General features: G+C 43.1%; 1 protein-coding gene across 2 annotated transcripts in view; it reads right to left on the reverse strand.

The window, feature by feature from the left end:
- RAB3IL1 (RAB3A interacting protein like 1) overlaps window positions 1-20020 on the reverse strand; it is a 47690-nt gene extending 27670 nt beyond the window's left edge. The window contains exon 1 of one of the 2 annotated variants that reach the window (XM_024987310.2): window positions 19418-20020. In XM_024987310.2, coding sequence (XP_024843078.1) covers window positions 19418-19446 — 29 coding nt within the window. In that variant the 5' untranslated portion in view covers window positions 19447-20020. The remainder of the gene's footprint in view (window positions 1-19417) is intronic. The other variant, XM_059883021.1, reaches the window with a different exon arrangement.
- Between the last annotated feature and the right edge of the window lie 51 nt (window positions 20021-20071).

Here is a 20071-nt window from a genome sequence, read left to right on the forward strand (position 1 = left end):
ACCAAGGATTGAACCCAGGCCCTGGCAGTGAAAGCACCGAGTCCTGATCACTAGACCACCAAGGAATTCCTAAGGAGTTCAAGATTTATACTTCAGGAAAAAAGGGAGTCATGGAAGGGTTTAAGCAAGAGTGTGATGTGATCAGATCTACAAGTCCAAAAGATGGCTCCTATGGATGTATGTGGAATGGATTGGAGGATTTCTGCTTCTTCTCATATGGTGGACTTAGAGCAGTAAGGAACTTTCTTGCTACAGAAGAAGAATATTCCACAAAGAGAGGCCATGATTCCTTGAGGCCCTGTTGTCTTCCAAGATCTCCAAAATCCACTTCCCGGGATTGGGGGCAGGAGGAAAAGGGGACGACAGAGGATGAGATGAATGGATGGCATCACTGACTCGATGGACGTGAGTATGAGTGAACTCTGGGAGTTGGTGATGGACAGGGAGGCCTGGCACGCTGCGATTCATGGGGTCGCAAAGAGTCAGACATGACTGAGCGACTGAACTGAACTGAACTGACCCCAAAAGAAAGTTAAAGTAAGGAGACTAGGGAGAGACAGGGGAGCTGGATCTCAGACAAGGAGGACTGAAGTTGGTGGCACCCTCTGGCTCCTGGCAGAAGCAGACACAAATCCCCTTTGGAGGGAAGTGTCCAGTTTAAGTATGGAGGATCCACTGGTTAATATCAAGCAATAAGCTCAGGATCAGGGATCACCAGCACAGAAGGAGGCTAGTGCTAAGAGTGAGAATCAGAAGAAACAACGTAACAGAGTTAGATACTATGGAACTCCAGATATTCAGGTCTTACATACAGTATAGAAAGGTTGTGTATGAACCTCAGATAAACAAGAGATCAAAGAGAACTAAACAGATTTTTGAATGACGAGAGGAAGTCTAGATATAGATATATATGCGTGCATGCATACTAAGTCGCTTCAGTCATGTCCGACTGTTTGCAACCCTATGAACTATAGCCCACCAGGCTCCTCTGTCCATGGGATTCTCCAGGCAAGAATACTGGAGTGGGTTACCATGCTCTCCTCCAGGGGATCTTCCCCACGCAGGAATCAAACCCACTTCTCCTAGTCTCCTGCATTGGCAGGCGGGTTTCTTTACCACTAGCACCACCTGGGAAGCCCCCTAGCACAGGTGCTGCTGCTGCTGCTAAGTCGCTTCAGTCGTGTCTGACTCTGTGCGACCCCATAGACGGCAGCCCACCAGGCTCCCCAGTCCCTGGGATTCTCCAGGCAAGAACACTGGTGTGGGTTGCCATTTCCTTCTCCAATGCATGAAAGTGGAAAGTGAAAGTGAAGTCACTCAGTTGTGTCTGACTCTTAGCGACCCCATGGACTGTGGCCCACCAGGCTCCTCCGTCCATGGGACTTTCCAGGCAGGAGTGCTGGAGTGGGGTGCCATTGCCTTCTCCCCTAGCACTGGTAGTAAAGGCTAAAACATGAAGCTCTACAACAAAGCTGATTGAGAAGCAATTAGGTGGCTGTATCCCCTCCCTTACTTCATGCCACTGAGCAAAGTCTCCTTTCTAACTCTAGCTAAGACTGCAAATTTGTTTTCTAGAGACGATAAAACAGAGACACTGCATGAGTAACTGACTAACGGGATTAAGTGACTGTGTAGAAGTTGAAAACTGACACCCCACACCCGACCTCCCCAATCTTCTTCCCTTATCTGGCAGTCAGAGCCGTGGCAGTCAGATTTTTACCCTCCAGGCAGCAGGTTGGAGCCTTCCCTGGGAACTCAGGCCAACCTGAAAGAAGACTAAAAACCCTAAGATTAGTGTTATCCATGAACTGCCCCATCAGAACACCACACTGGGAAGGTCAAAGTCAACATGCTGAGAGCTTCCCATCAATTTTTAAGCTCTCATTCTTAATAATGAGCAGACAGCCAAGAACTCTTAGACAATGAAGGAGAACCTCCAACATGAAGGAAATCAAACCTACTAAGCAAAAAGAAAGCACTTGCAAGAAACAGAGACTCTGAGAAGGAAAACAAAACAAACAAAAACACAAAAAGCAAAGCCCTTCATTAATATCCCTCAGAGAAAGAAAAAGGTATTGCATTCATGAGACAAGAACGCAAATTTATAGAAATGAACATTGAGAGAACAAAGAGAAATCTTGGAAATTAATAGTGTTTTAAAAATATGATGGCAGAAATTAAAAATTCTGAAGAAGGGTTGAGGGAATACTCCCTCCCCCCAAATAAAGAAGTTAAAAATATAAGAATATTCAGGGAGAAATTTAGGAAGCTCAACATCTGCATTATGAGGATTCCAAAAAGAGAGAATAGAAGAAAATGGAGATAAAGAATGAAATGAATAATTTAAAATCATTTCCCAAACTGAAATATGTGATTTTTCAAAAAGGCCCACATTGTGCCTTGTAGTCAATGAAAATACTAAGATACATCAGTGTGCATTTTCAGGAAACTGAGGACAAAAAGAAAATCCTACAAATTTCCAGAAACATAATCACACCAAGAACCTAGACTCAGAATGGATTTTGACTTCTCAGTAGCAATGCCAGAAGCAAGGAAACAAGGGAGAAAAATGCCTTCAAAAGTCTATGTGTGCTTAGCTGCTCAGTCGTGTCTGACTCTTTGCAACCCTGTGGACTGCAGCCTGTCAGGTTCCTCTGTCCAGGAGGACTCTCCAGGCACGAATATTGGAATGGGTTGCCATTCCCTCCTCCAGGGGATCTTCCCAACCCAGGAATCGAACCCAGGTCTCCCACATCCCAGGCCGATTCTTTATCATCTGAGCCACCAGGGAAGCCCTCAAAAGTCTGAAGGAATATTACTTCCAACTTAGAATTCTATGCCAACCAAATTATCATTCCGCATATACAAGGTCTCAAAAAATTTAACTTTCACATACTCTTTCTCAAGAACCACTGAAGGGGACTGGTGGTCCAGTGGCTAGCACTCCACACTCCCAATGCAGGGGCCCAGGTTCAGTCCCTGATCAGGGAACTGAGCCCACATACTGCAACAAAGGTTGAACATCTTGTGTGCTGAAGACCCGGCACAGCCAAACAAATATTAAAAAAAAAAAGAAAAGAACCACTGAAGGATGCACTCCAATAAAATGAGGGGGAAACCAAGAAAAAAATCCTATAGGTCAGGAGACTGGAAAGCCAACACAAGGCTGAAGGGAAGAGAATCTTCAGGTGATCTTGAGGACAGAAGCTGGCATCTCGTGAAACCAAAGATGACAATCAGACCAAACTGGAAGAAAGAAGATCCCAAACTGGTATGTTAAAAGTGGTCATTACCATGCCTTCTGCCACTGTCCCACCACTTTGAACTCAAGAACTATTACGGGGTATGTGCCATTAAAACAGAAGAGTAAAACCATAAGAAAGAAATACAGAGGATACAGGAAAACAAGGACTCCAACCAGGAGAATGTGTAAGATTATTCCAAGGACAACAGGAAGTCCCAGGACAACGGCTATGCGGCAACATGGAGAGTAACCAGCCTAGGAAGAGGTGAAAACGATCACTGGGAATACTGTCTCCAGGGAAAATCATTGGAATGGATAGATTAACTGATGTGATTGAAAATACTGAAAGGTGTAGGAAGAATTAGCAATAGCTGCAAAGAAATCTGAAAAAATTTTAATGACAATTACTAACTTTAGGGAAAACTGCTGCTGCTGAGTCACTACAGTCGTGTCCGACTCTGTGCGACCCCACAGACGGAAGCCCACCAGGCTCCCCCGTCCCTGGGATTCTCCAGGCAAGAACACTGGAGTGGGCTGCCATGTCCCTCACCAATGCGCGAAAGTGAAAAGTGAAAGGGAAGTCGCTCAGTCGTGTCCGACTCTTAGTGACCCCATGGACTGCAGCCTACCAGGCTCCTCCGTCCATGGGATTTTCCAGGCAAGAGTACTGGAGTGGGGTGCCAAACTAACAGCACTAAATATAACTGTTTTAGTGCTCAGCTATGAATAATATATGAGTAGGAATAAAAATATTAATGCCAAATCTTCATCTAAACACTATTTTGTTAACCCACGGTGATATCAAAGAATTAAATTCTCCTGTATTAAATAAGGGGACTTCCCAGGTGGCTTAGTGGTAAAGAATCCGCCTGCCAATATAGGAGATGCAGGAGACGTGGTTTCCATCCTGGGTCAGGAAGATCCCCTGGAAGAGGAAATGTCAACCTACTTCAGTGTTCTTTCCTGGAGAATCCCACGGACAGAGCAGCCTGGCGGTCTACAGACCGTGGGGCTGCAAAGAGTCAAGACACGACTGGGCAGGCACACACTAAGCACTATTAAATGAGAAGTCAAAAGATTAAACAATTAATAAAAAGCTGTCAGTATACACATGTTATTTAGCAATATGAAAATATGTAAATTCTAGAAGTAACAGCTAGTAAAAAGACAAGCCATAAAATCATTTATTAGAAAAATAGGAAAGACATGAACGTGCATTTCAAGGAAGAGGTACAAATGGCCAATAAGACTTTGAAAAGATACTCAAGCCAAATCATCAGTAATCAGGGAAATTCAAATAAAATCACAATGAAGCACTACCTTATACTCAATAGGATTGGTAACAATGAAGAAATCTAATTATACCAAATGATGAACAAAATGTGAATCCGCAGAAACTAAGTGTTTATAGGAGTGTAAACTGGTACAACTCAAACACATTTGCACCAGGAAACTTGTATCAATACAAGATTGTTCATAATAGCAATCCAAATGCCCAATGAACAGAGAATGGATAAACGCATTGTGTTATCATATTAGCATCCTATAGCAACTATAACAAGCTCCAGAGACTTAAAATAACAGAAATTTGTTCTTCCACCATTCTGGATGCAGGAAGCCCCAAATTAGTATCTCTGGACCAAAATCAAGGTGTCAGTAGGTCTATGCTTCCTCTGGAGGTTGTAGGGGAGAACTTGTTCCTTGCTTCTTCTGGCTTATGGCTGTTGTTGTTGTTCAGTCGCTCAGTCGTGTCCAACTCTTTGCAACCCCATGGACTGCAGCACACCAGGCTCCTCTGTCCTTCACTGTCTCCTGGAGTTTGCTCAGACTCATGTCCATTGAGTCGGTGATGCCATGCCATCTCATCCTCTGTTGCCCTCTTCTCCTGCCCTCCATCCTTTCCCAGCATCAGGGTCTTTTCCAACGAGTCTGCTCTTTGCATCAGGTGGCCAAAGTATTGGAGTTTCAGTCCTTCCAATGAATATTCGGCGTTGATTTCCTTTAGGATTGGCTGGTTTGATCTCCTTGCTGTCCAACGGACTCACAAGCGTTTTCTCCAGCTCCACAATCTGAAAGTTTATGTGCGTGGCTGGCATTTCTTCCCTTGTGACCTCACCATTTCTTTACCATCTTCTCATTGCCTTCTCTTGTCTGTGTCAAGTCCTTCTTCCTCCCGCTTATGACACACATGATTGCATTTAGAGCTCACCTTGATAACCCAAGATAATCTTCACCTCTCAAGATCCTTAACTGAATCACATTTGTAAAGACCCATTATATGTTACTCCACATAATGTACACTAATAGGTTTCAGGAATTAGAATCTTTGGGGAAAGGGAGGCATTTATGACCCTTGCAGAATCTGCCCTCTGGCCCCCAAAGATTCTTGTTTTACACAAGCAAAATACATTTACCCCATCTCAGCATCTTTAAAAGTTTTAACCCATCAAAATATCAACTCAAGTCCAAATTCTAGATAAATAATCAGTTCAAAATCCCTAATCTCATCATCTAAACCAGGCATAGGTGAGTCTCTGGGTATGATCTATTGTGGGGAGAAAATTCCTCTCCACCTCTGAAAATATGAAACTAGAAATAAGTTGTCTGTTCCCAAAGTACAGTAGTGGGACAGGCACAGTGTAACAGCTATGCTACTGCTGCTGCTGCTGCGTCGCTTCAGTCGTGTCCGACTCTGTGCGACCCCATAGCTGGCAGCCCACCAGGCTCCCCCATCCCTGGGATTCTCCAGGCAAGAACACTGGAGTGGGCTGCCATTTCCTTCTCCAATGCAGGAAAGTGAAAAGTGAAAGTGAAGTTGCTCAGTCGTGTCCGACTCTTCGCGACCCCATGGACTGCAGCCCACCAGGCTCCCCCATCCATGGGATTCTCCAGGCAAGAGTACTGGAGTGGGGTGCCGGTGCCTTCTCCGATAACAGCTATAGGCATTCGTATTCCAAAAGAGAGGAAATGGAAGAGACAAAAGGCAAATTTCATTCATTTTTACAAGGCCTAGGACATCCTTGGCTCAGATTTCTTACCCTGAGGCTCTTCTTTTTGAGTCATTCTTCCTTTTTCTTAATGGTAAGTGCATGCCTGAAGCTGGGTAGTCTTGTAAGCCTATTTCCTGCCAGTAGCATTTGGGGAGCACCACAGCCTTCCTTTATTTCATTGTTCCTTCCAGTTCAAGCTGGCAACATTTCTGCTGGTATAACATTCTTCACGGACTCGTGTGTCTCGTCTGTATGTCACAGAGACTCACATCATTAAATAAGAGTTCCCCACAGATTGTTCCTGGAAAATATCATCTCTTATTTCTGACTTCTGCTGAGATTATTGAGAGGATCCATGGGTCATCAACCTAATATTCTCAACACTAGCAGAAGGCTGTCCAACCATATCCATGGCCTGCTCTCTAGAGCAGTTTTCTAACAGTAAATCACCTATTTTTGGCATTTTTTGTAATCTGGATAGGCTCCAAGTTTCCAAAAATCATGATGTACTGGTTTCTTTTTGCATAACAGTTCTCTTCTCAATATATTTTTCTTATCATGTTTTACTATAACCAGCAAAAAGAAACCAGGCCACATCTTTAAAGTTTTGCTTCAAGATGGCCTCAGCTAAAATTCAAGTTCTTCACTTAAAGTGCTGCTCTCCACCACCGTAAGACACAATTCATCTAGACTTTTGCTACTGTATAGCAGAGATCACCTCTCCTTCAGCTGCCAGTTACATTTCCCTCATTTTGTAAAGAATTCGCCTGCCAATTCAGGAAACATAAGAGACATGGGTTCAATCCCTGGGTCGGGAAGATCCCCTGGAGGAGAGAATGGCAATCCACTCCAGTATTCTTGCCTGGAGAATCACCATGGACAGAGGAGCCTTGTGGGCTGCAGTCCTTGGGGTGGCAAAGAGTTGGACATGAGTGAAGTGACTTAGCATGCACTGGCAGAGCCTCAAGCATTCATCTTTCTACCAACAGTATGTTCAAAGCAATCTAGGCTTTTTTCTATCATGCTTCTCAAAATTCTCCCAGTCTCTACCCATTATCCAATTCCAAGGCCATCTCCACATGTTTAGGTGTCTGTTACAGCAGCACCCCACTCCCAGTTCCATAAATCTGTATTAGTTTCTATGGTAACTGTAACAAATTACCACATACTAGGTGGCTTTAAGCAACAGAAATTTATTTTTCACCATTTTGGAGGCCAAAATTCCAAAATTAGTATGAGTGGGCCAAAATCAAAATGTTGCTAGGTCTGTGTTTCTCTGGAGGGTCTAGAGGAGAATCTGTTCCTTACTTCTTCCAACTTCTGGAAGTGGCTGCAGGCACCTGTTGGCTTCACTCCAATTTCTGCCTCCGTTATCTCATTGCCTTTTCCTCTTCTGCACAAGTCAAATTTCCCCTTCTTGCTAAGTCACTTCAGTCGTGTTCGACTCTGTGCGACCCCATAGACGGCAGCCCACTAGTCTCCTCTGTCCCTGGGATTCTCCAGGCAAGAACACTGGAGTGGGTTGCCATTTCCTTCTCCAATGCATGAAAGTGAAAAGTGAAAGTGAAGTCGCTCAGACGTGTCCGACTCTTAGCGATCCCATGGACTGCAGCCCACCAGGCTCCTCCGTCCATGGGATTTTCCAGGCAAAAGTACTGGAATGGGTTGCCATTGCCTTCTCTGAAATTCCCCCTTACTCCCTTTTTATTTATTTTTTTGGCTGGGTCGGGTCTTAGTTGCATCATATGAGGTTTCTTTAGTTGCCCCAAGGCAGATGGGATCTTAGACTCCCGACCAGGGATCAAACCCACATCCCCTGCATTGCAAGGTCAATTCTTAACCACTGGACCACCAGAGAAGTCCCTCTTCCTGCCTTTTAGAAGGACACATTTGATTGCATTTAAGGCCCACTCTGATAATCCTGATAACCTCCACATACCAAAATCCTTACCTTAATCATATCTGTAAAGACCCTATTTCCATATAAGATAACATTTACACGTTTCTGGGATTAGGACTCAATATCTCTAGAGGGATATTTTTCATCCTATCAGAGTTATATTCTTATGATGGAATATTATACAGCAGTAAAAAGGAATGGATATTTATGTGACTCTCATTTCTCTACCTTCTAGAATGTAAACTCCTTAAGGCCAAAGTCTTGTTTTATTCATTGCTATATACTCAGTCTCTGTGGAGTGACCACCAGGTAAATGGTATCCAATAAATATTTGCTAAATGAACCATTAAAATGGATAATTATGAGGAATATGCAGGTTGTATAATATTAAGTGAAAAATGCAAAGTTTATATATGAAATAATTATTTTTATGTTAAAAAATTCTGTGTTTAAAAAAATAAAAATCTGAGGATGTCAGTGAAAATGGAGTAGGGAACTCCAAGAGTCCATTCCTTCACAAAAACAGCTAACACACTGGCAAAACTGTCAGAATCAGTTTTATCTGAACTCTGGAAACAACCTGTTTGGAGTTTGTCATAATAGGGGTTAATTGAGCTTCTGGGATGTGTAGATTTTATCTTGAATTGAACTGAGATTTTCATCCATTTTTTCCTTCAAATATTCTTTTCCCCAATTTCTCTTCTACCTCTCCTTCCAGGATTTCCATTATGTATATGTTAGTATTCTTGGTGATGTTTCACAGATTAGGCTCTATTCATGGTAAAAGGCCCAAACCAAAAAGAGAATCCTTAAAGCAGCAAGAGAAAAGTGACTAATCACATGCAAGGGAATCTCAATAAGACTCGTAGTTGACTTTTCATCAGGAACCTTGGAGGTCAGAAGGTAGTGGGATAAGTTTTGAAAGGAGGGGTGAAAAGGTTAATGAGGAATTCTGTATCTTGTGAAACTATCCTTCAGGAATTAAGAACCCATTCCCAGGACTTCCCCAGTGGTTCAATGGTTAAGAATCCACCCATCAGTGCAAAGGACATGAGTTCGATCCTTACTCCGGGAAGATAACAAATGCCTTGGGGCAACTGAGCCTGTGTGCCATAACTCCCGAGCCCGCGCTCCACAGCTACTAAAGCCTGTGCACCCTGGCCTGTGTTCTACAACAAGAAAAGCCACTGAAATGAGAAGCCCGCGCATGGCAAAGAAGAGTAGCCCTGTTCATCACAACTAGAGGAAGCCCACACGGCTTTCTGGTGGTCCAGTGGATAGGACTTTGTGCTTTCAGTGCTGAGGGTCCACGTTCAATCCCTGGTCAGGGAACTGAAATCCCACAAGCTGTGTGGCATGGCCAAATAAATAAATAAATAAAATAAAAACACATATAATCTAACAATATGCTGTCTATAAGACTTTTTCTTTAGCTCAGTCAACTCAAGTAGGTTGAAAGTGAAAGGAAGGAAAATATATTCCAGAGACTAACAACAACAAAAAAAGAGATGAAGTGACTGTAACTAATAGAAAAAAATAGACTTTAAGGCCAAAATTATTATGAGAGACATTATATAAAGAAAGAAGGCTCAATCCACCACCAAAATATAATAATTAAAAACATATATTCATTTAACTTCAGAGCCCCAAAATATCTGAGGCAAAACTTGACAGAATTAAAGGGAGAAATAGTTGGACAATAATAAAGACTTCAGTATTTCACTTTCAATAATGGGTAGAACTACAGTTGATCCATAAACAATATGGGTTTGTAGTGCATGGGTCCACTACGCGTGAACTTTTTTTATAAATGCGTACTATGGTACCACACAACATGTGTTGGTTTTATCTGTGGATACAATTGTTGTCGTTCAATTGGAAGTCACGTCCAGCTCTTTGCAACCCCATGGACTGCAGCACACCAGGCTTCCCTATCCTTCACTGTCTTCCAGAGTTTGCTAAAACTCATGTCCATGGAGTCACTGATGCCATCCAACCATCTCATCTTCTGTCGATGCCTTCTCCTCCTGCCTTCAATCTTTCCCAACACAGGGGCTTTTCTAATGAGTCTGCTCTCAGCAGCATCAGGTGGCCAAATATTGGAGTTTCAGCTTCAGTATCAGTCCTTCCAATGAATATTCAGGGTTGATCTCCTTGCAGTCCCAGGGACTCTCAAGAGTATTCCCCAGCACCACAGTTCGAAAGCCTCAGTTCTCAAAACCAGCGCTCACCTTCTTCATGGTCCAACTCTTACACCTGTACATGACTACCGGCAAAACTATAGCTTTGTCTATACAGACCTTCGTTGGCAAAGTGATGTTTCTGCTTCTACAGAGGCCCAACTATAAATTTACACACAGATTTTCAACTGCATGGAGAATTGGTGTCCTAATCCTTGCATTGTCCCAGGGTCAACTGTACTATACCAAAGATAAACAAGAAAATAGAGGATTTGAACAATGCTACAAACCAATAGACCTAATTCTACCCCAAGACAGCAGAATACATATTCTTTTCAAGTGTACAAGAAACATTCCCTTAAAGAGACCATATTTATAAAACAAAACAAGTCTCAGTAAATTTAAAAATACTGAACTCATATGAAGTATTTTCTCTGACCAGAATGAAACTAATAAGAAGGAAAACTGAAAAATTTGTGGCATATATGTGGGAATTATTGTTAATAAACAATATCTTTTGCAACCCTGGCAGTCCAGCGGGTAAGACTTCACACTTTCACTGCAGGGGGTATGGGTTCAATCCCTGATCAAAGGTCTCATGTGCTTCACAGCACAGAAAAAACCAAAAACACAAAAAAAACTAAAAAACCTTTCTTAAATGCCCAGTGGATAAAAATGAAATCACAAGGGAAATTATATGGGATAAATGAAAACTCAGCATACCAAAACTTACAAGAACTGCAGTAAAAGCAGTTCTCAGAGGAAAAGTTATAGCTGTAAATAAACATCTATATTAAAAAAGATTTCAGATCAATGATCTGAACTTCCAACATTTTTTTTATGAGCACAAGGAAAATTTACTGAATCATGTAACTGAGTGTCTGGCAACAGAACTTGCTTCAGACATGGATGATTCAGGGGCTAAGTGCTGTCTTTAAGATCTAGTGTCTTTCTTGTCTGTATCCTGGCTTGACTATATTCTCAGATTGGTGCTCCTTCTTGGCAGCAAGATGGCTATGGAGTCTCCAACCTCATAGCTCTTACTCAAGTCCAGCCTTAAATTTCCAAGTTAAGGAACTAGAAAGGGAAGAACAAAACAACACCAAAGTGAGCAAAAGGAAAGTGAAAGTCGCTCAGTCGTGTCCAACTCTTTGGGACCCCCATGCACTGAATTCTCTAGGCTGGAATACTGGAGTGGGTAGCCTTTCCCTTCTCCAGGGGATCTTCCCAATCTGGGAATTGAACCCAGGTCTCCTGCACTGCAGGCGGATTCTTTCCCAGCTGAGTCACAAGGGAAGCCCAAGAATACTGGAGTGGGTAGCCTATCCTTTCTCCAGCAGATCTTCCCGACCCAGGAATCGAATCGGGGTCTCCTGCATTGCAGGCGGATTCTTTACCAGCTGAACTACCAGGGAAGAAAATAATAAAGATTAGAGTGGAAATAAAGGAAACACAGAATAGAAAAGCAGCAGAGCGAACCAGTGAAAACAGAAGCACTTCTTTGAAAAGAGCAACAAAATTGATGAAACTTTTGTTAGAGCAAAGGAAAAAAACTCAAATTACTAATATCAGGAATAAACGGAGGTACATTACTATCACCCTTATGGATATAAAAAGGATTATAACAGAATACTATGAATAATTGTTTATCAACAAATCAGATTACTTAGATGAAAAGGACAAATTCCTAGGTACAAACGAACTACTAATACTGACTCAAGAAGAAATAAAAAATTGGAATAAGCCTATAACAAGAGATTAAATCAGGAACCAAAAAAAGAAAGTCCAATAAAGAAAAGGATAGGACCAGACTCCTTTATTGGTGAATTCTCTCAAACATTTAAAAAAGAATTAATACCAATCCTTCTCAAACTCTTCCAAAATAATAAAGGAGTGTGTTTCCTAGTTTATGCCAGTATTACTTTGATACTAAAGCCAAAAACCTCATAAGGAAAGAAATTTATAAGCCAATATCCCTTATGAATATAGATTTTAAACTCCTCAACAAAACACTAGAAAAAATTTTCCCTCTTTTTTTTTAATTAAACAAAAGATTCCTTAAATTCTAAAGTGTGTTACAGTTTTCAAAACTTTCATATTAATGGTTTCTTATAATTCCACAGTACCTCCTCTTTTCCCCTAGCCCTGCTGCTGCTGCTGCTTAAGTCGCTTCAGTCGTGTCCGACTCTGTGCGACCCCATAGACGGCAGCCCACCAGTCTACTCCATCCATGGGATTTTCCAGGCAACAGTACTGGAGTGGGGTGCCATTGTCTTCTCCATTCCCCTAGCCCTATATTGCCCCAAATAGCCAACTGATACTTATCCCAGGAAAACAAGTGTGGTTCAACATATGAAAATTAATCAATGTAATATACCATATTAATAAGATGAAGAAATTAATTACTTCGGCTGTGTCAGACCTTACTTGTGGTACAGGGGATCTTTCTTTTTCTTATTTTTTTAAATCATATTTTTCTTTTTTGAAAAAAATGTACTTCTTTTTGGTTGCACTGCATTTTCACTGCTGTATGCAGGCTCTTTCATTTGCAGTGCCTGGGCTTCTCTCCAGTTGTGGTGCAGGAGTTCCACAGTGCCTGGGCTCAGTAGTTACAGCACTGGGCCACCAGGAAGTCCTTTGAATTAATTTTTGGCTGAACCATGAGGCATGCGGGCTGTGGGATTGCAGCTTTTTTCCCCAGCCAGGGGTTGAACCCTCACCCTCTGCAGTGGATGCACGAAGTCTTAACTACTGGACTGCCAGGAAAGTCCCTAAGGGTAAATTCTTATAATCTTGGATTTAGCAATGGTTTCTTAGACACGACACCAAACACACAAGCAATAAAAGAAAAAATAGGTAAACTAGAGTTCCCCAGGTCAGCAGGTGCCCAATATGCTACTGGAGATCAGTGGAGAAACAACTCCAAAAAGACTGAAGAGATGGAGCCAAAGCAAAAACAACACCCAATTATGGCTTTGACTGGTGATGGAAGCAAAGTCCGATGCTGTAAAGAGCAATATTGCATAGGAACCTGGAATGTTAGGTCCATGAATCAAGGCAAATTGGAAGTGGTCAGACAGGAGATGGCAAGAATGAACATCGACATTTTAGGAATAAGTGAACTAAAATGGACCAGAATGGGTGAATTTAACTCAGATGACCATTATATCTACTACTGTGGGCAAGAATCCCTTAGAAGAAATGGAGTAGCCATCATAGTCAACAAAAGAGCCCAAAATGCAGTACTTGGATGCAATCTCAAAAACGACAGAAAGATCTCTGTTCATTTCCGAGGCAAGCCATTCAATATCACAGTAATCCAAGTCTATGCCCTGACCAGTAATGCTGAAGAAGCTGAAGTTGAACAATTCTATGAAGACCTACAAAACTAACACCCAAAAAAGATGTCCTTTTCATTATAGGGGACTGGAATGCAAAAGTAGGACGTCAAGAAATAACCTGGAGTAACAGGCAAATTTGGCCTTGGAGTACAGAACGAAGCAGGGCAATGTCTAACGGAGTTCTGCAAAGAAAATGCACTGGTCATAGCAAATACCCTCTTCCAACAACACAAGAGAAGACTCTACACATGGACATCACCAGATGGTCAATACTGAAATCAGATTGATTATATTCTTTGCAGCCAAAGATGGAGAAGCTCTATACAGTCAGCAAAAACAAGACCGGGGGCTGACTGTGGCTCGGAGCATGAATTCCTTATTGCCAAATTCAGACCTAAATTGAAGAAAGTAGGGAAAACCACTAGACCATTCACATATGACCTAAATCAAATCCCTTATGATTATACAGTGGAAGTGAGAAATAGATTTAAGGGCCTAGATCTGATAGACAGAGTGCTTGATGAACTATGGATGGAGGTTCTTGACATTTGCAGGAGTCAGGGATCAAGACCATCCCTAAAAAAAGAAATGCAAAAACGCAAATGGCTGTCTGGGGAGGCCTCACAAATAGCTGTGAAAAGAAGAGAAGTGAAAGGCAAAGGACAAAAGGAAATATATACCCATCTGATTGCAGAGTTCCAAAGAATAGCAAGGAGAGATAAGAAAGCCTTCCTCAGCGATCAATGCAAAGAAATAGAGGAAAACAATAGAATGGCAAAGACCAGAAATCTCTTCAAGAAAATTAGAAATACCAAGAGAACATTTCATGCAAAGATGGGCTCAATAAAGGACAGAAATAATATAGACCTAACAGAAGCAGAAGATATTAAGAAGAGGTGGTAAGAATACACAGAAGAACTGTACAAAAAAGATCATCATAACCCAGATAATCACGATGGTGTGATCACTCACCTAGAGCCAGACATCCTGGAATGTGAAGTCAAGTGAGCATTAGGAAGCATCACTATGAACAAAGCTAGTAGAGGTGATGGAATTCCAGTTGAGCTATTTCAAATCCTAAAAGATGACGTTGTGAAAGAGTGCTTTACTCAATATGCCAGGAAATTTGGAAAAAGCAATGGCCACAGGACTGGAAAAGGTCAGTTTTCATTCCAATCCCAAAGAAAGGCAATGCCAAAGAATGCTCAAACTACCGCACAATTACACTCATCTCACACGCTAGCAAAGTAGTGCTCAAAATTCTCCAAGCCAGGCTTCAACAGTATGTGAACCACAAACTTCCAGATGTTCAAGCTGGTTTTAGAAAAGGCAGAGAAGCCAGAGATCAAATTGCCAACATCTGATGGATCATCAAAAAGACAAGAGAGTTCCAGAAAAGCATCTATTTCTGCTTTATTGACTATGCCAAAGCCTTTGACTGTGTGGATCAAAATAAACTGTGGAAAATTCTGAAAGAGATGGGAATACCAGACCACCTGATCTGCCTCTTGAGCAATCTGTATGCAGGTCAGGAAGCAACAGTTAGAACTGGACATGGAACAACAGACTGGTTCCAAATAGGAAAAGGAGTACGTCAAGGCTGTATATTGTCACCCTGCTTATTTAACTTTTATGCTGAGTACATCATGAAAAATGCTGGTCTGGATGAAGCACAAGCTGAAATCAAGATTGGCAGGAAAAATATCGATAACCTCAGATATGCAGACGACACCACCCTTATGGCAGAAAGCGAAGAAGAACTAAAGAGCCTCTTGATGAAAGTGAAAGTGGAGAGTGAAAAAGTTGAGTTAAAGCTCAACATTCAGAAAACTAAGATCATGACATCCGGTCCCATCACTTCATGGCAAATAGATGGGGAAACAGTGGAAACAGTGACAGACTTTATTTTGGGGGGCTCCAAAATCACTGAAGATGGTGACTGCAGCCATGAAATGAAAAGATGCTTGCTCCTTGGAAGAAAAGTTATGACCAACCTAGACAGCATATTAAAAACCAGAGGCATTACTTTGCCAACAAAGGTCCGTCTAATCAAAGCTATGTTTTTTTTTTCAGTAGCCATTTATGGATGTGAGAGTTGGACTATAAAGAAAGCTGAGCACCAAAGAATTGATGCTTCTGAACTGCAGTGTTGGAGAAGACTCTTGAGAGTCCCTTGGACTGCAAGGAGATCCTACCAGTCCATCCTAAAGGAAATCAGTCCTGAATATTCATTGGAAGGAAACTCCAGTTGGAAGCTGAAACTCCAATACTTTGGCCACCTGATGTGAAGAACTGACTCATTGGAAAAGACCCTGATGCAGGGAAAGATTGAAGGCAGGAGGAGAAGGGGATGACAGAGGATGAGATGGTTGGATGGCATCACCGACTCAATGGACATGAGTTTGAGTAAACGCTAGGAGTTGGTGTTGGACAGGGAGGCCTGGCGTGCTGCAGTCCATGGGGTCGCAAAGAGTCGCACATGACTGAGCGACTGAGCTGAACTGAGACTTCCTCAAAATTTAAAAAATTTTGTGCATCAGAGGATGCTCTCATGAAGGTGAAAAGACAACCAAGAGTGGGAGAATGAGATGTTCAACATCATTTGTCATTAAAGAAGTGTGAACCAAAACCACAGTAAGGTACTGCTGCATACCCACTAGTATATATACATTTTTCTAAAGTAGTCAGTAGTCCAGTAGTCATGTACAGATGTGAGAGTTGGGCCATCAAGAAGGTTGAGCACTGAAGAATGGATGCTTTTGAATTTTGGTGCTGGAGAAGACTCTTGAGAGTCCCTTGGACAGCAAGGAGATCAAATCAATCAATTATAAAGGAAATCAACCCTGAATATTCATTGGAAGGACTGATGCTGGATCTGAAGTTTCGATACTTTGGCCACCTGATGTGAAGAGCAAACTCTTTGGAAAAGACTCTGATGCTAGGAAAGATGGAAGGCAAAAGGAGAATGCAGACAGAGGATGAGATGGTTAGGTAGTATCACCGACTTCTCAACATGAATCTGAGATAGTGAAGGACAGGGGAACCGGGCATACTGCAGTCCATGGGGTCGCAAAAAATCGGACACAACTTAGGGACTAAACAACTACAACAACAAAAGAAAATAAAGTGTTGGAGTGGATGTGGGGAAGTTAGACTCCTCATGCAGTGCTGGTCGGAGTGTAAAATGGTATAGTCACTGTGGAAAACAGTTCGGTCATTCCTTGAAAAGTTAACCATGGAATTGCCATATGATCCGTCAGTTTCACTCTTGGGTACATAGAAGACAGAAGTTAAAAAAAAAAAGCTTGTATATGAATATATATAATAGATAAAGAATCAAAACAATTTGAATATCCATCAAGTGATGAATGAATAAAAAAATTGTGGAACATCCATACAGTTAAATATTACTCAACCCAAAAAGGAATGTACTGATCCACGCAACAAAATGGATGAATCTTGAAAACATTATGCTAAGTGAAAGAAAAGTGAAAGTGAAAAGTGAAGTTGCTCAGTGGGGTCTGACTCTTTGCAACCCTGTGACTGTAGCCCACCAGGCTCCTCCAACCATGGGATTCTCCAGGCAAGAGTACTGGAATGGGTTGCCATTTCCTTCTCCAGGGGATCTTCCCAACCCAGGGATTGAACCTGGGTCTCTGCATTGCAGGCAGATGCTTTACCCCCAAAGAACAAGCGCCATATGATTCCATTTATATAAAATGTCGAGAATAGGCAAATCCATAGAGATAGAAGGCAGATTAATGGTTGCTAGGGACTGGTTGCTAATGAATGGGAAGTGACTGTGTAATGAGAATAAATTTCCATTAGGGATGACAGAAATGTTCTGGAATTAGATACTGGTAATGGTTGAATAAACTAAAAGCTGCTGGAAAGACTAGAATGAAATACATCAAAATGATACCTTTGGCGATTTTTGTGTTTTTGCCACTCTATATTTTCCTGTTTACAATAAGCACATAGTACAGTGATAAATCTCCCTTATCTCTCTTGTCATCGTCTGAAGCTAGCCTCTCAAACTTTCATGTCCACACAGATCTCCTGTGACCCTGGTAAAATACTGATTCGAATTGAATAGGTCTAGGATGGGGCCTGGGAGTTTGCATTTCTAAAAAAAGCTTCCACAAGTGAAGTCACTGCAATGAGAAGCCAGGGCACCACAGCCAGAGAACAGCTGCTGCTCCCTGTAATAAGGGGCTTCCCTGATAACTCAGTTGGTAAAGAATCCGCCTGCAATGCAGGTGAGACCCTGGTTCGATTCCCGGGTCTGGAGATCTGCTGGAGAAGGGACAGGCTACCCACTTGAGTATTCTTGGGCTTCCCTTGTGGATAATAATAATAATTCCCTGTAATAAGAGAAAAACCCACACAGCAACAAAGAATCAGCACAGCCAAAAATAAATAAAAGTTAATCTCATCTAGAAAAATATCTTCAAAAAAAAAATAATAAAACTTCTAAATGATATTGTTACACCAGGACTGCAGACAACCCCTCCTTTCTTTGAGCAGCCAGGCTCCAGAAGTCAACAGTAGGAAGGAGGGGGCGATGGATGGAACAATTCACTGCAGCTGAGACATCAGGATAAAAAGGGCCATTGCTTCCAGATGCCCTCCCCCAGGAACCTGTGTAGCGCAGGACATGTTTACACTAAAAAGTTATTCACTGTTTATCCAAAATTCATATGCCACTGACTGTCCTGTAGTTTTACTTGCTGACTCTGGAGCCCTGGCCTGCGTTGGAGAGGGAATGGACCTGGGATTGCCAGGCAACCTGTGTCTGAGGCCGGTCAAGGCTACTCAAGGCAGCTCGCTCAGTGGTCCTGATGGTCCCCATGGCCTTACTCTTCAGCGACCTGCCCTTTGTCATCCACTCCCACTGCTCTCGAGTCTGGCCACCTCCTGAGGAAGGCTTGCTTCGAAGCCTTACACAGTCTCAGAGCAGGCTGCCTAGTCCGACCAGGAGGCAGCTTACACAGTCATTACCACAAGGGCTTGGGACCAGGCAGGCTGGGGTTTGAATGGAGACAGGCAGGTTACTTACCTTCTCTCTGGGCTTGACGTAAATGTGTCACAGGTGGACAATGCTTCCTATTCCCCAGTTCTGATGATGAGCTGAGATCATTGCTAAAAAGTGCTTAGTGCACTGCCTGGGAAGATCCCCCTGGAGGAGGGCGTGGCAACCCATTCCAGTGTTCTTGCCTGGAGAATCCCATGGACAGAGGAGCCTGGTAAGGCTTCATACAGTCCATAGGGTCACAAAGGGTTGGACGCAACTGAGGGGACAGCACACACACACGCACTGCCTGGCGCCCAGTAAGTGCTGAAGACATAGAAGAAACCATCGTTTCCTGTTCTTTTTTCCTCCTACAATGCCCAGCACAATTTCAGCCAATGGTTAGTGCTTGCTTGCGGAGCTGAACCTCAGCAATCTTCTGGAACAGTGGAGACACGCTACTCTGACCTGCCCGTACATCTCAGCAACGACTCTAATTCTCTATGACTCAAGGCAAGTCAATTTCTGCCTCTACACTTTGGTTTCTTTGTCTACAGCCTGTGAAACTGCTTACATGCCCATTTGACAGATGAGAAAGCTGAGGCTCCTGACTCGTGGGGAATGCCTAACAGCACCTTGTGCTCTCACAGCCAGTGCAGTCCCCCTTCAAGGCCGCTCTTCCCCCTCCCTGCCAATTAGCCCCACTCCTGAGCTGGTGGGTTGGGGGGTGTGGATGGGGTCTATGCCTCACCTGGTGGACCTCAGGGGGACACAGTCCATGGGGATGGGGTAACTCGGAGATCCCGGGGTTCTCCCCAGTGCTGTGATGAGTCCTCTCACTTCGCATCAGTAGTTGGGCCGGCTCTGGCCTATTCCATGCTATTCCATTGTCATTAGCAGGACGGAGCTTGGTAAAGCTGGATCTGAGTATGTCCCAGCCTCTCTGCCTCTCCTGGTCCCTGTTGTCTTCCTGCAGTAGCCAGAGCTCATGTGTTCATATCTGTGACTGTGGAGTCTGTTTGACCCTTCAGGGATCAGGGCTGCTGTCTCCAGGGTGGAGGTGTCGTCAACTGTCTTGCTTCCAGGCCCCAGGCTGGCAGGATCCCTCCACTCCCCTGTCCAGCTGTGCCAAGACCTCACCTTTCCTTTCTTGGCTTCTGCCCTGTTCGTACAGTGATTGGCCCAAGAAAGGGGTATGGGCTGGCAGGTGCCCTACACAGAGCCTGGAGGCAGCATCCAGGCCTGGCTGACCCACCTCAGGGCCCCCTGCCAGTGTCCCCAGCCAAGCTGGGTCCCCTCCTTCCTGCCCAGCTGAGACAGGGCCTGGAAGGGCACAGTGGCAGGCCCTCTGTGATGTTCCTGTTGCCACGGTGATCCTAGATGAGAAAGCCATGGCATTCCACCT

The sequence above is a fragment of the Bos taurus genome, chromosome 29 (assembly GCF_002263795.3).
Source record: "Bos taurus isolate L1 Dominette 01449 registration number 42190680 breed Hereford chromosome 29, ARS-UCD2.0, whole genome shotgun sequence".
Lineage (NCBI taxonomy): Eukaryota > Metazoa > Chordata > Mammalia > Artiodactyla > Bovidae > Bos > Bos taurus.